This window comes from Tachypleus tridentatus, chromosome 11 (assembly GCF_004210375.1).
Source record: "Tachypleus tridentatus isolate NWPU-2018 chromosome 11, ASM421037v1, whole genome shotgun sequence".
NCBI lineage: Eukaryota > Metazoa > Arthropoda > Merostomata > Xiphosura > Limulidae > Tachypleus > Tachypleus tridentatus.
The window spans coordinates 52,142,223-52,158,180 of record NC_134835.1 but is presented as its reverse complement, the minus strand read 5'-3'; the positions used below and the strand labels follow the sequence as shown (position 1 = coordinate 52,158,180).

The following is a 15,958-nucleotide window of genomic DNA, read 5'->3' as shown; positions in this document are numbered from 1 at the left end:
ATAATGCAATTCATTTTTTCGTAAATATAACTTGTGCTATAAAATTTTCCAATATTTTCGTAGTCTAATTTTCTTTGTATTTTTATTGCTGATTTATAAATATATATAAATCTGTTTCGTAATGTGTTCTGAAATAATAATAAACTGTATTTAATATTAGTAAGTTGTTATTCCACTAGATGACAGTGTGATCATAAAGTGGTAGACATTTTATTTTTGTTCGTTTTTTACAGTTAGGGTATAGACGTCTTGCACTGTGATCGTGTTGCATTTTTTTTCATTGTTTGGTTTAGCAACTTAATTGATCAGGTTACAAGTCATGAAATATTATTCAATTTATGCGTTAACAAACTGCCACTGTTTTTAAACAAACAATATTTGCATGTTGTTGTGATTGCCGGTTTGACTTCGAACGATACTTTGCGTAACCGATACTAATAATCCCTTACGGAGCTCAGTGGTCTGCAGTGCAGTTCGTAACGATAGCTGGTGTAGCATTATCAAGTAAATCATGGCGAAGGAGGGAGGTAAAACTCCCCGATGCGAAGTAGATAAATACGGTTGTGTGAGATTATCGTCTATTTTACAGACATTTAATGCTCCTATTAATGAAGAACACGCATGGGCAGTATGTTATCAAACAGCAAAATGCTTTTTAAAGGAATGGGAAGTAGACAATTCGAAAGTTCATTGCCTTAATGAAACTTCACAAATTCGAATACAGAAGGATGGAACAATTCATAGTTCGACTGTACGTGCTCATAATGCTGGTAAGTTCACTAATAATATCAGATATAGGCGTAATTTATGCTATAATGTATTAGATTAATAAAGTAATATTTTCGATATTAACACTCCTACGAAAAGTGGGGCCTAATAGGCCCCAGAGCAACTTGAAAGGTTATTAATATTAGGCTAATAATTTTGTATTTAAATGAAATTGCCATTTAAATCCATTAATGAATGGATTAACGAGATTCCCACTGTCCCTATCTACTATCTAGCGAAACCACAGCCAGGAAAACGGGCTTGGAGAAATCAGGACTAGAAACGTCTTTTCGTAGGAGTGTTAAGAAGTTAATTTTTCCCATTAATGTGAATTATCTTTCATATTTTGAATACATTAAGCAAAACACTGTAACGTCTTTCGAAAAATTTCGCTGATACCTGCAAAACATATCTAGGGGTAATTTCAAGACCAGTAGCTTTTCTACGAGGTTATGTTCAGTGTGCCAAGAAAACCTGCTTAAATTTCCCGCACTTGTAACAACGGCGCAATGGTGTACAACAGCAACAGAAAAACAAAGCCATTCGTGGTACAAATTTAATATTTTATTGCTTATGTATGCCTTAACGAATATCGGTAAAAGGCTTATCGCTTTATAATCAAAACATTATACAGTGAAAACAATTATGAATTAAGTTTCAGCCTTATTCTTTTTTTTTTAATGATTGCTGATAGAACGTCATGACAATCAGCTTTTTTGATCTTGAAACTTTTAAAAGTTACTTGTTTCTCTTGTCGTATCGTATCAATATACAGAAATGCAGAATTATTTTGTATATTTTCTTGTAATAATCTCCTACTTTGGAGCTACAATTAACTATATAAAAGAATGTAGAATGTATGGTGCAGCAACGAAACGTAATTACAAATAGCTTAGATTTCAACCGTAATCATTTTGAAAAGCCATCGGGCACTGTTCGTCTTGTTTCTGTATAGAGTGAACATATTTGCTTCATTTAAATACTATATTATGTTGTTTTTAATCATGTTACGTATCCATTTATACAGTATCTGTAGCCCCTAGCGTATTCTTTGAACGTGGGTATGTATTTAACTTTTTTTTCACATTGTATATTAAAAATATAACATTTTGGAGGCAATAAAAGCCTTAAAAGTTTACGTAGTACTATGAAAAGCACCATTAATGTTGCTGTTTCATGATAGTGATAACTTGCTTCATACGTTGACCTAGGCCGACACATAAAGTTGGTTTTTGATTGCAGTGTTCGCACTGATGAAAAATAGTGAACACTGTGATGGATTTATTATCATATAAGTATTTTGATATCGATGTTTGTTTAATTTAAATTTATATTTAGAAATGTATGTAATTTATACTGTTAAATCTGCATTGTGAAATTTTGCCTATTCACTAAAATTGTAGGTTTTCGAGTGTAAGAATTAACAATGTGTGCACCTAAACACTAGTGTATCGTCAGTATTGTTGTGCAGGCTGAAATTTCTAGAAACTCTCCACACGCCTAACGCCTGCCTATAAAGGTAACCAACCCGACAGTATATATTGGTTTTCTACAGTTGGTATACTATAAGCTTCTGAAGCTATAACTGTGATTAATGTTTATTAATGGGGAACTTCATAGATTTGACCAGGAACGTTTATAGATTTCTAATATTACAAAACGTTTAACTCCAGCGGATTCACATCAAACCCTAATTAGTATTTTTACGATAACTTTATATAACTTCGGCGTTAAAAATACTTAATGTTTGATTAGATAAGAACGCAAAGCTAGGCAACTCCTTGTTATTGAATTGTACCTACGTCAACTCGAAGTTAAACAGATGTGTTGCATATGAAATCTTGAAACGCTGAATTCGCCATTAGTTTCAGGCATTCTATTGTGACATTGGAAGGTGTATAAAAGACCTTACTTTTACCTTCTTGTACACCACTGTATAAGATTAAACACACACACGCACACAAATATTGAAATATGTATAATATTGGTTGTTTAGTTCTATCGTGTACTTCACTAACATTTTTTATATGTTAAACTAGTAAAGGCATCCGCCCCAATCGCAGTATTGTTTTGCGTATGATGGCGGAACGGCAAATATCATACGCTTGTAGTAACAAGGAGAAAAGAGTAGCTAGCTACAAAACTCGTAAAATTTCTGAAAATGACTAATATTTTAGAATCCATTTAAGGTATACCAAAAAAGTATTATGGTGATCGTGATCAAAGCTCGAGAAACAGGAACATTTCTTGTTATAAACAGAAGTGTATTAATTTATACTTCAAATTTCACTTATGTGATTAGGTGTCAGATTTTATGAAGTGTGTTGAAGAGACCAGCATGCAGATTTACATCGGGCATTATTATTTTTACGAAGATATTATTTAACTTCAGTGGTGATAAACTTGACGTGTGATTAACGAAGAGCTAGCTATATTCCTGCTCAGTGAATTGTACCTACATTAACTCGCTCATCGTGAACTCTTGATAAAACATTAATAAACTATTCCAATTGCTAAAACCCTCAAGAATAGCACTTAAACGACGATTGTCGAAATGTAAAGCTAATTCTGTTGGTAGTTAAGATAAAAAACAATTACCTTCAGTTTCAACTTTGTAATCCAAACGTCTTTAACCGGGTTTCCCATGTAGTGGAATGAAGAATGTAGCATTCGATTAATCATATTTTATTTTTACCGCTATGTGTCAGTGACTATTGGTGTCGTGCGCTCACATAATAGAATTTGTTTAAGCAAGTAAAGAAATGTATAGAAAACATCCAATTACAAATATTTGTTGAAATTAAACATAGTACTAGTTGGAGAATGGAACGAAGTGGCAAAGTTGCGCTAAAAATAATTAATATATAAAACTAGGGAGAACATTGTCGGATATCTGTGACAGGTATTGCATAACTCTTTTTTATTTTTTAACCAACGGCTGTCAAATAAAAGCTATTTTTCAAACTATTCATAATTTTCAGTGCTTCACGCTTTGCAATGATAATTATGACTTTAGATTTTTTTGTATACAGTGTACCTTTTTTCACAAATTTTGTGGACAGTATAATTTCACAATTTATTTAGTTATAGGAATAAACCGTTGTCAAAGTTATACACCAGTATATTTTTTCACTTTCTTTCTGTAACAGAATAATTATACATCTGTTTTAGAATTTAAATAGCATATCCCAAACATACCCTAGGCCCGGCATGGCCAAGCGTGTTAAGGCGTCCGACTCGTAATCCGAGGGTCAGGGGTTCGAATCCCTGTCGCACCATAACATGCTCGCCCTTTCAGCCGTGAGGGCGTTATAATGTGATGGTCAATCCTACTATTCGTTGGTAAAAGAGTAGCCCAAGAGTTGGCGGTGGGTGGTAATGAGTAGTTGCCTTCCCTCTGGTCTTACACCACTAAATTAGGGACGGCTAGCGCAGATAGCCCTCGAGTAGCTTTGCGCGAAATTCAAAACAAACAAACGAACAAACCCAAACATACCATGTGGAATACCAGGTTGCGACAGTCAATACAATAAACTACAACGTAAACTCTCTACGTAGGTTATCCATGTACACGTGAACGCCTAGCCACTCCCCTAAACCTTAATATACGCAATTTTGTGCTTACATTATAACTTAACGCATGTTATTAACTATTTTTTTAATTGACAAAAACAAGTAATTTGCAGTTTCTTAATTAACTTTCAGTTGATCAAAAATGCAAATTTGTGCTTAAAGTTTATAACCTTATTAGTACTATACATAAATTACACCAAAAAGGAATGTAAGGATCGACAATGGTATAAGCTCCAAATAATTATTCGTTATGCAGCTGTTACTTGTTTCAAAACTACTGCACAATTGTGTTGATTACTGTTATAATTAGAAACGATTAAAAATGTGTTGAAGATGAAAATAAAATTTCATGCTTGTTGATATTGCATCAACATATTTCATACTTAACAGCGAAAATTGTAGACAAATATAGATTTAGGCGAGGTACAACCCATCTTCAGCAAAGTCAATTTTACTTTTTCAAATAAAAACATAAAGCCTGTCCTTATTCATGCATCTATCAAACTTTCTTTTAAACTCATTCAAATTTACTGCCTCCACAATATCTGAAGGCAACCCCTTATATGGGCTAACCACCCTATTTGAAAAATGGATCCTGAACGTTGTTACGAAATTTCATGGGTCACCTCATCCCTTCTTTGTAGAACCCGGATCAACAGTGTGCAAGAAGACAGAATCAATAATACCCCACCACTACTATGTGTTTACTTCCTAAAGTTCCTACATGATTCTGACGCAACTAAACCAAAAAATGTAATTATTTTACCAGTTACATTATTTTCTTTCTTTAATTTCACGTTTTTTATTTCTGCACTATTATTACTGCCTTTGCAGTTATACTGGCCTTTAAATAAATAGGAAGAAAGTATTGTTATTGTTATTATTATAGTATTTAAAAAAATAAACTTTGGTTTTAAACGAGTAATAAAATTTTAGTGTCATATAAAAAGAATTCGTTACCAAGATTAGGTATTTTGTTTCATGTTTTAAGTAATACAGAATACTTTGTTACGTTATATATTATATGTATATATATATATATATATATTTACTAGAATGATTCTGTTCTTCGTGAATATTTATAATTCACATTGAAAATTATATTTAAGCATCGCTTTGGGAGACTTCGAATTTGACTACTGTTAATGTGGTTGTGCTTGAGCTGTGGAAGTAATGATAATCGTTAAGTACACTTTAAAATCAGCAATTGTTACCGTATAAATATTGTTGTGAAAGATCACTGAAATGGTAATGTGTCATTGTTACCAAAATTGAAGTTATTCATGGTAAAAACATAGTTCGTAATGTAGCAAAATGGTGTCGTAATGCGACAGAAAATGGAATATGGATAGAAAGTGAACTTGGATTAACGCGAAAACAACTTTGAATGAACATATTAGGTTTCTGATAATAACTTTCTTCATGTTCGCGCATTAAAATATGTAATATATGACGTTTGTTTATGAATATGGTACTCAATGCTTGGAATCTATCCAACCGTGACCTTTACCCTCTATTTCCAGCTTTTCTACGCAGCATATCACGCCGGAAGAAATGTGTGATTTTTGAGGGAATTGTTAGAAAGTACCTGATGCTTATCAACGACATTTGTATAGAATAACTTTATCTTTGTATATAACTCGAAAATGTTATTACAATATATTGTAAGAGTGGGAAGATAAAGAATGCGCCAAGTATTTTACCAAAAAAATAGGTGCTATTCCAATATCATACAATGAATGACGTTTCTCGTTTATTTTATTATCTCAGTTCATCCTTACTCAACTTAATTTTTTGCGACATATTTAAATTTTTCATACTATCATAACCTTAAGAATGCTTTACACAGTATGGCCAGGTGGGTTAAGGCGTTCGACTGAGCGATATGTATAATGGTTAACGTTCTTACAAATGTTTTTATCTATATATTATTGTTATTACTACAACTGAATATACCATGCATAATATATAACGAATATTATAATATTGTCACAAGTGATAGAGATAACTATAGTGAACACGTACTTATAATACGATAACGTGTTTTATTTCTTTTGAATTTTAATCTCCATCTCTGAAAATATTAAAGTGCTTGATCCGTTTAAAGTTTGAGTTCTGTTGTCGTCAGTGGCTGTGTGGCCAACTGTTTAACTATTAACAGGACAGAAACGGAATATGGTGGCTCAAACGATCCTTACAAGAAATGGAAACTCGAATGCCCTACCAGAGAAGATAATATAATGATTACCGTTTGGTTATCTTCAGACTATCAGCTTCTACTTAAGCGTTGTACTGTAGTCAGAATCAAATCATAGTAACTACCAATAATAAAAATTCACTCTCGAACCTTTCTTTTGATTTATGTAAGTGAAACACACCGAGAAGAAGAATTTTGTGTCCTTTATGAGGTTTGGTTTATTTAGAATTTTGATTAAAACTATCTCCACTAGCCGTCTCTAATTCAGCAGTGAAAGACTAGAGAGAATACAGCTTGACTCATCATCACCGACCGTCAACTCCTGGACCACTCTTTTACCAACGAGTGGGAGTGACCTTCACTGTATTATTCAATTACTATTAGACAGAATGGAACAAAATGCCTAATTGTTTTTATAAACTCTCATATTTCTGCATTGAGATGGCCTGGCGGGTTAAGGCGTTCGACTCGTAATCTGAGGGTCGCGGGTTCGAATCCCGATCGCACCAAACATGATCGCCCTTACAGCCGTGGGGGCGTTATAATGTGACGGTCAATCCCACTATTTGTTGGTAAAAGAGTAGCCCAAGAGCTGGCGGTGGAGAGTGATGACTAGCTGCCTTCCCTCTAGCCTTACACTGCTAAATTAGGGACGGCTAGCGCAGATAGCCCTCGAGCAGCTTTGCGCGAAATTCAAAACAAACAAGCACCGAGGACACGATACGCTTTTCAGTTGAAGACATGACTTTTTTGTATACACTGAAGTTATAAACATCAATAGGTAGTAATGAACTGTAAATATATATATTAAGAGCCTACATTTGAACTTTATTTTTACTTAACATCAAAGAAGGAAAACCAGACATAAGAGTCCATTCACCATGCTTTGAAAGAAAAGAAAACTTGTTACCGGCATGTAGGACCAACTCTCGCTTCTTTGAACCCGTATAATATGACTGCATGTAACCTAAGATAACTTTACACTATTCTAGCCATATACATGTTCTGACCAATTATGAAGTAACCAACATCCGTAAAAGGAGTGTAATTGCCGAGTGACAGTTGTCACATGATAATCAGTGATGTCGAGAAAACCCAATTGTAGAGAAATATATATGCAAAAACGGCTCGTTTAGATTGTGAAAATATTTTACGTAGAGGAGTGAACAACGTTTCGACCTTCTTCGGTCATCGTCAGGTTCACAAAGAAAAATAGGTAACTGACCGGAAGCTGACCACATGTTTGGAAGGGGTTGTGCAACTATGTGTCGAAATGTAGAGGGCGGTGTTAGATGTTTGAATATATAATTTTTTTAATTATATTTAATATAGGTATAAAGGCGTTCCTTTATATTGGTTTATTTTGGTTTTAAGTTGTTGTATAAATAAAGCTTCTTTAATTTTGCGTTTGTTTATGTTTGTTTCTTTATTTAGTGTTTGAGTGTTTTCTATGGTTATGTTGTGTTTATTTGACTTGCAGTGTTCGAAAACGTGTGAAGGTGACTTTTTATGTTCTTTGAATCTGGTTTCCATTTTTCTACTTGTTTCTCCAATATAGAAGTCGTGGCAGTTATCACATTGTATTTTATAAATAATGTTGGTGTGGTGTTTGTCAGTGTAGTTTTTACATAGTATAGACCTTAGTTTTGTGCCTGGTTTTTGAATAAATTTGGTATTAACTGGAATGTCATATTTTGTTACTAGTTTTTGCCAAATGTTGGTTATTTGTCTGCTGATGTCGGGAATATATGGTATGCAGCAGTATATGGTTTCGTGATTTTTTGATTCGTGAGATATATTTACTTTTGTTGGTTGATTTTGCTTTCTGTCTAGGTGTGTGCATATAATATTTTCTACGGTTTATGGAGGAAACTTATTGATGTTGATGAAGTATTGTTTTATTTTGTCTAAATCACCGTTAATTTTATCTGGTGAGCATAGTTTTATGGCTGTGTTTATTTGTTTTCTTAGTATGTTGAGTTTTTGTTTTGTTTCATGTGCTGAGTCCCAAGGAATGTATAGTCCAGTATGGGTGATTTTTCGGTGGATTTCTGTTTTGAATTCTGTGTCGGTTCTTGTAATTTTGAGGTTAAGAAATGATATTTGATTGTTTTTTTTTCCTGTTCACATATAAAGTTAATGTTGGGATGTATAGAGTTAATGTGATTGAAAAAATTAAGTATGTGTTCTGTAGATCTGAATCCCGCAACCGTGTCATCTGCATATCTGTACCAGTATAGTGGTGGATGTAATGCTGTGTTAATTGCTTGTGTTTCAACTTTTGAAACACAAGATTTTGTGTTGAAATTTTGTGTTTCATAAAAATATTAGGTAGAACTGGTGATACTGGATTGCCCATGCTTAGGACATTTGTTTTTATATAGTTGTGGTTGTTGAACATGAAATTTGTTTTTATCGTGGTGAATTCTATGAGGGTTGCTAATTGGTTGCTGTGAATGTCTGTAGTTGGGTTAGGGTCTCGGATATAGAGTTCTAAGGCTATCTTGCAGGCTTCAGTGGTTGGAACTTCTGTAAAGAGGGATATAGCATCGAAACTGGCCATTAAGGCTTTATGTTCAAGTTGATTTAGATTAGACTTGAAATTAAAAGAGCCTTTGATGAATGAGCTGGCTGATGTTACATATTTGGAGAATGCCCATGCTTTTTTTTACCAAGATTGTAATTAACTGATTCATATGTGGACATTATTGGTCGTAATGGACAATCTAGTTTATGAGGTTTGGGGATGCCAAACATAAACGAACGCAAAATTAAAGAAGTCTTACTTATACAACAACTTAAACCCAAAATAAACCAATATAAAGGAACACCTTTATACCTATATTAAATATAATAAAAAAAATTATATATTCAAACATCTAACACCGCCAAATACATTCCGACACTCAGTTACACAACCCCTTCCAAACAGCTTCCGGTCAGTTACCTCTTTCTTTCTTTGTGAACCTGACCATGACCGAAGAAGGTCGAAACGTTGTTCGCTCTTCTACGTAAAATATTTTCTCAACCTAAACGAGCCGTTTTTGCATATATAGTTGTCACATGATGTTGGAATATTTAGGTCATAGTTGAAATTTTATTGTCTCAATGGTTTTCTGTCACATTCTGTTTTTCACTGCAACATTTACAGATTTAACATTAAAGCTTTTAACCCAACAGAAAATAAATAGTTTATACATTTACCAAATTACCTGTGCGCATTTGAATGAAATATGCCTTAAAAGCTCAACTAGCCTATTATCTTGGGTGTATTTAAATAAAGATAACACAAAAATTTTAAGATTTACTTAGTATCTCACACAACTATTTTAATGATAATACTATTTAGTATTTATTTTACCACTTGTATTAAACGTTTTTAGCATTATCGTTTGATATGGAAATATATTCGATGCAAGAATATCAAACGACAATTTTCTTGCACGTCAACGAACTATGTTAAGGAATTCGTGGTACTGTAGCTGCATATCGTACACGTGTCACTAAATCTAAGTGTTTAGTACGCTTTCTAGTCTTTACAGACAACGTGAATGAACATTATTACCTGTTATCCATGTTGCATTTTGCTCTACCCTTTAATAAGCTGGTGGATTTTCATTGAAGGGAAATTATTTTTTTTAAGTGACAGGAACACGTGCTTCAGATGCACTTGAACATTAGAATTATTTTTCGGCTGGCTTAATTATGTAATATGTATTTTTCAGTTTGTAATAAGTTGTTAGTTTAATCGTTTTATTCAGAAATAATATTAGAAAAAAATGAATGGTAATATTTTTAAACATTTGTTTGGCATACTTAACAAAACGTTCAGTCAATATACATTATAAATGTTTTCCTTTTAAACAGCAAAATAAAAGTATGCGGATACTATAGCTGTGAGAATGTAAATACGTTTATGTTTGTTTTTTGTGCTCTGCAAAAACTAATAGTTTGTTTTATTATAATTTTACAGCAATACGTAGTACTTAAAACTACTTACTTCGATTTCAGTTTTCTCACACCAACCTTGCAATAAAAACTTCTACTGATAAAGATGTCCACTATACCTTGGGGGTATTGTAATGCGGAAACGAACTAACGGGAAGTTAGGTTAATACCATAGCATGATGTCCGTCCACCTGTTCTTGTAAAACCGGTTAAAAGTTCCAGCGGAACCGGTAGTAATACAGCAAGATAGTAATACTCAAATAAAAAGGTTGGGAATAAAAAATGTCAATAAATATTCAAGTTTTGCATGAAAAGTGCTGTAAAAAGATACTATTTTTTGTCATTTCGAAGGAACTTAGCCCTGGCCCCACACACAAGATTTTATCATTAGTGATATAATACAAATATATATGATGATAAATTACCATTTAAGACAAAATACAGATAAGACTGAAAACATATTTCTTGAGATTTGCTGTTAATGATAAATTGTTAGAAAGGTTGACCGACTTGCCAGCTAATTTTATTTTTATATATTTTAATTTTCTGATTTGATATAACTAGATATTTACCGTTAACATTATACATATGTACAAGTTGTATATGCTGGATAAGGTAAGCTAGCCAATTACAAGTTGTTATAATTTTGAAAGTATGGGTGTCTCGTGAACCTTTTGTTTATAAATGTAATGAATTAAAAGAAACTGTAACATTTCATTATATAGCGTGTCTATTATTACCAACCTACTAAGCATAATTTAAAACTTCCGAATTTAATAGATTTCCAGCGTGAAACACATTTATTCGTGTAAGTTTCATTTCATTTTTATGATTTTTCTTAATTCTGATGGGGAATTCTCAAACAGCTGATAATGTCTGTTGTGTCTTTCAGGCATGGGCTTGGAGAGCCAACCCAGCCCCGGGGTCAGTAATTTCTTCGGGTTCCCTCTTTTATTATGTTTTTTAACTTTCGGTGATTTTTCATAAAATAAATTTAGGTGACAAATTTCTTCATGAATCCTTTAAAAATGGCAGTAGCCGTTTTAGCTCATTAGGTAGTGTGCATTTCTAGTAATCTTTGTAATATCCCACTGTCCTTGACCCCCTTATCGTCAGCCCTGCTTTCAGGTAGCTACTTTTGAAAGTGTCAGGGATCTTCGTACTAATTCAGATAAAATAATAGTAATGGATAATTTAACATGTCTAAATAGAAACATTATTTTATGCGACGTAGACCTGATGGTTAGTGTATCCGGTTCGCCATCGTCATCGAACATGCTCATTTTTGCAGCCGTGGGACGTTATAAATTTTTTAAGCAATACACTTTTGGTTCTTTAAAGAGTAGTTTCATGTGCTGACGGTGGGTGGTATTGACTAGCTGTCTCTTACTTGGTCTATCACTTTTAGGGACGGCTTGCGCAGATAGCCCTCGGATAACCTTGCTCGACATTCTCACCAGCTATGCGACGTTACGGGCAAATACTTGCCCTAATTTTTCTGTTAGTATGGTGCATACTGACTAGTTAGGGTCGTCTGCCAGAAAATGTCGTTTGAAATAATTTGAATTAATTTTCATTTAGTTGTGTACTAATTTGTCTTATTATTACTTTTTATCTGAATTGTTTCTGCTCACGTCTGGTAGAACAACAGTCGTTTAAACAGTTTTTACTCATAATAATTTACTAATGAAGCAGTTATATTTATAAAAAAATTACGTGCCTAGCAGTGTGTTTAATTTGCTTCAGAACATGCACCGCAAACCTTTTAATGGTCCATACATCAAAAGCAGATGAAGGTAAATGGTAGTCTAGTGTAATTTTCTAATTAAATAATTTGTATTACTTTCAAGAAAAATGTTAATAATAATCTACTAAAATCTGAAGATAAGGAATCCATTTTTTAAAATACATGTCTTTAATATTATTTTTACATCAGTTAAGACTCTAATTTTTCGCTTCGAACATGACAGTTTAACTGCTGAAACACGTCATCACTTTTTACCACTAATATGGCGAGAAAAGTTCAATTTTAAACCAATCATACAACCTTAGGACCGACTTACGCCGATGCCAAATTAACAATGGGGGGCCAATAGTTTCAAATTACTATGAGGGTATCTTACTTTTCATAGATATGTTTCTACTTAATACTTTTTTTTTTATAAAAGTGTAGGAAAACGTTAAGACATAGGCTAGTAAACAATATTTCACTATAATGACTATAATATGAAGTAGAAAGAGTAACTACTGAACAATGGTAATATTTTAAAATTTGAATTTACTTGATGTCGCCTACATTAAGAGCATTGTGCAAGTATTAGTCGTTAGGCCTATCGAAAATTTCAATTTAATTTAAGGATATGTGACATAGTTAGGCCTAAACATTACATAATTTAATTATTCCACGTTTAGTTAAAAACCATGTATATTAATCTCTTAAATAAACGGTGTTAACGTACGTTAGATCAGTTAGCTGTTCTTGATTAAGTTAGTTGAAACTCGAAATTTCATACTGTAAATTGTAGTCAAAGTTAGCACATTTTGATAATTAATTAAGATATTAATAAGAAACAAGCAGTATTGAGTGCCCTGATTATTTACACACACACAACTATAAGTTGTTATTTATTAACTCTGTAATTTTATTACTAGTTTTCTAATAGTATGCAATTTGAAGACGTACCATTCTTCCTTTGGTTTTCACTCGTTAAATAACCAAAAACGTCATAACTAATGTGATGTTCATTTTTATGCAAACGTACAAATTTGGCCTTGAATTTTTAGGTTAGAATGCGTTTGTAATTTTTACTAAAACTACAAGGGCTATATGCGCAGCTGTCCCTACTTGTGAAGTTATGGGCTAAAAGGCAGGCAGCTAGCAATCTCATCGGTTGCTGTTGGCCTTAATTAAATTTGGTATTGAGCATGCCTTGCGTCAACGGAACGCGATAGTTAAACCCTCAAATTCACAGTCTTACCCGGCCCCATGTTTTGCCCACAATATTTCTAATTGTCGTAATAGTTAAATATTTGATTGTCATTATGGTGATTTGATGAATGGAGGCAATGTTCAGTTAAGTAACTAATTGAAAGTATCGAACACTGGAATATCGGGGTAATGATGTGAGTATATGTAGTAAATACGTATCCAGCTTTAAAAATCTACAAAATAGCTGATATTGGTATGAAATGATCCATCTTTTAAGTGTACAAGATGTGTAAAGTTTGAACACAAAAACATGCTCGTCATATGAGTGTGAAAAAAAACACGAGGTTGTGGTTGAGAATATTAGAGATTCGTAAATCACAAATGGCGAGGTATTTTGTGGAACTCGCTTCATCAGTATTTTTCTTTCTTTTTTTTGACATTCTCAAAATCTCTAAAGGTTGCTTGTTCAAAGGTTACCAAATTTAATACGTCTAAAGACCACTTTAAGCTGAACCGTTTTCTGACGTCATATACTCTGAAGCAAGATGTTTACGTGTTTCTTTCACAAGCAAAAGTTGGACGTGTGAAAGTGTCAAAAAGTTGTATCCGTACAAATTTTTGTTGTTCTGTAATAATGGATCTAAATTTTATTTTAAAATACATGGTATTATTTATTTACCTACTGTTCCATTGTAGTATTTTCTGTTTCATATTTTCCTATTTTGTTTGTTTCCAGTTGCCAGATGCTTGTTTCTGTGGGCATACACTGCACTTATTTTTGTACCGTGTTTACTACAAATCAGTCTTTATGACGTTGTGTGAATCAAAGTAATACTGGCGTCATCATTCTTAGTTAACCGTTCTGTATTTTGGACTGTACTATACCCGAAACACTGTATCAACAGTTAGAGGGCAACAGTTCAACAACAAATAATGATATTCTGTGATCAGAAACGAATTATAATAATGTTTAGTAAATATTTTACAATAAGTATCCTTGAAACATTAAAGTGTTTAAGAAATGTATAAAAATTACTTCCTTGAAGTCACAACGGAGTCAGGTTTATTTAAATTATTTGTTAATGGAGTTTTATTCATATTGTACAGAACGTGTTTCTAGACAGCCATGACACACAAGTGATATAATGCATGTCTCGACATGATTTGTTTGTTTGTATTTCATGCGCCAGCCGTCCATGATTTGGAAGTGAAAGTCTAGAGGAAAAGCAGTTAGTCCTCACCACCAACTCATGGGCTACTCTTATATTAACGAATATAATACATTATAACTTCAATAATTTCAATACAGAGACCAGAGAGAAAACAATTTGCGTGTAAAACAGTTTCATTTCGAATTTCATGGAGCTTATTTTGGTATATTTATCATAGTAACAAACTTTTAAAAATTACCATAAAATAGTTGTCAGTTTCACGGTTGTTCAAATGAAAGAAACAATCCTGTAATAATTCAACCACAAGATGTTCGTTGCAATGACTTAGTGAGAAAGTTTTTTTATAAAACTTGGTCATTGTGTAGAAATTTGTACAAGATGTTGTTATATTGTTTTTTTAATTGATTTATGATGTGTTATGTGGGCATGTACGTATTTCCTTAAACCAACATTTGTTTACGTAATTGATAAGAACATTTTTGTGAAGGGTATTTGTGGTATAGTTGTTCGATTAATCTGTTGTTTACTTTAACATAGATTGCTATTAAAGTATACTAGAATTATGCGCTAAATACGCTTTTATCTTTATGTGCTTCAAAGACAAATTTTCAATTTATATTCTATATAAATTAGAACGGTATGCTATTGAAATAATTTAGGATTTTATATCGCCAATAATTTCGTGTTGTTTACATTAGTTTAAAGTTTGTTTTATAGAAATTTTCAGCAAATAGTGTAAAATTTTTAAAGGGGCAGTTTGAATCGGCATTAACTGTTAGTTTGGGTACAAGTTTTTTGAAAACTTATGAATACAATTGCTGTAAAATCAGTTTGTTTTATAAGCAATTGAAAGATTCTAAATAAATTTTGTATGGAATTTTGTTTTTCACTTTATATAAATGAAACACCAAAGTGTACAGATCATTGTATGTTGTGATATGTATAGCGATAAAAAAACAACAGGAAATAAAATTGTATTTGAAAAATTAATAATTTTATTGTAAAATGATGTATAAATGTTTGTGTACATCTGTGACCGACCGTTGACCCGTTTCTTCCTAATAGTGAGTGATGTTATCAAACCCGTTCGTTTTGTATGCACTGCACTGTGTATTTTCCCATCCAACCGTATATCGTAGTATCCCTTATATCACAGGTATATGGGAAGGGGCGGGTGGACTGTCTTTGTGTATTACAATCCTGTGGGTTATCAAAATGACGTCGTACAGAGGCATTACATAACTTACAGTAAGAAGTATTGTATATGTTTACAATATGTTTTATTTGTGGTAACATGTTTCTTTAATAGTAATTTGTAATACAAATAAAATATATATACGATTATCAGCGCGAGATCTAAATTAAGTTTTC

At 32.8% G+C, this 15,958-nt stretch overlaps 1 protein-coding gene across 1 annotated transcript in view; it reads left to right on the top strand.

The window, feature by feature from the left end:
* The first annotated feature begins 206 nt into the window (after positions 1-206).
* The window catches only part of LOC143232157 (protein spire homolog 1-like), a 120,621-nt gene continuing 104,869 nt past the window's right edge, over positions 207-15,958 (top strand). Inside the window, exon 1 of the mRNA XM_076467255.1 lies at positions 207-770. Coding sequence (XP_076323370.1) covers positions 512-770 — 259 coding nt within the window. The 5' untranslated portion in view covers positions 207-511. The remainder of the gene's footprint in view (positions 771-15,958) is intronic.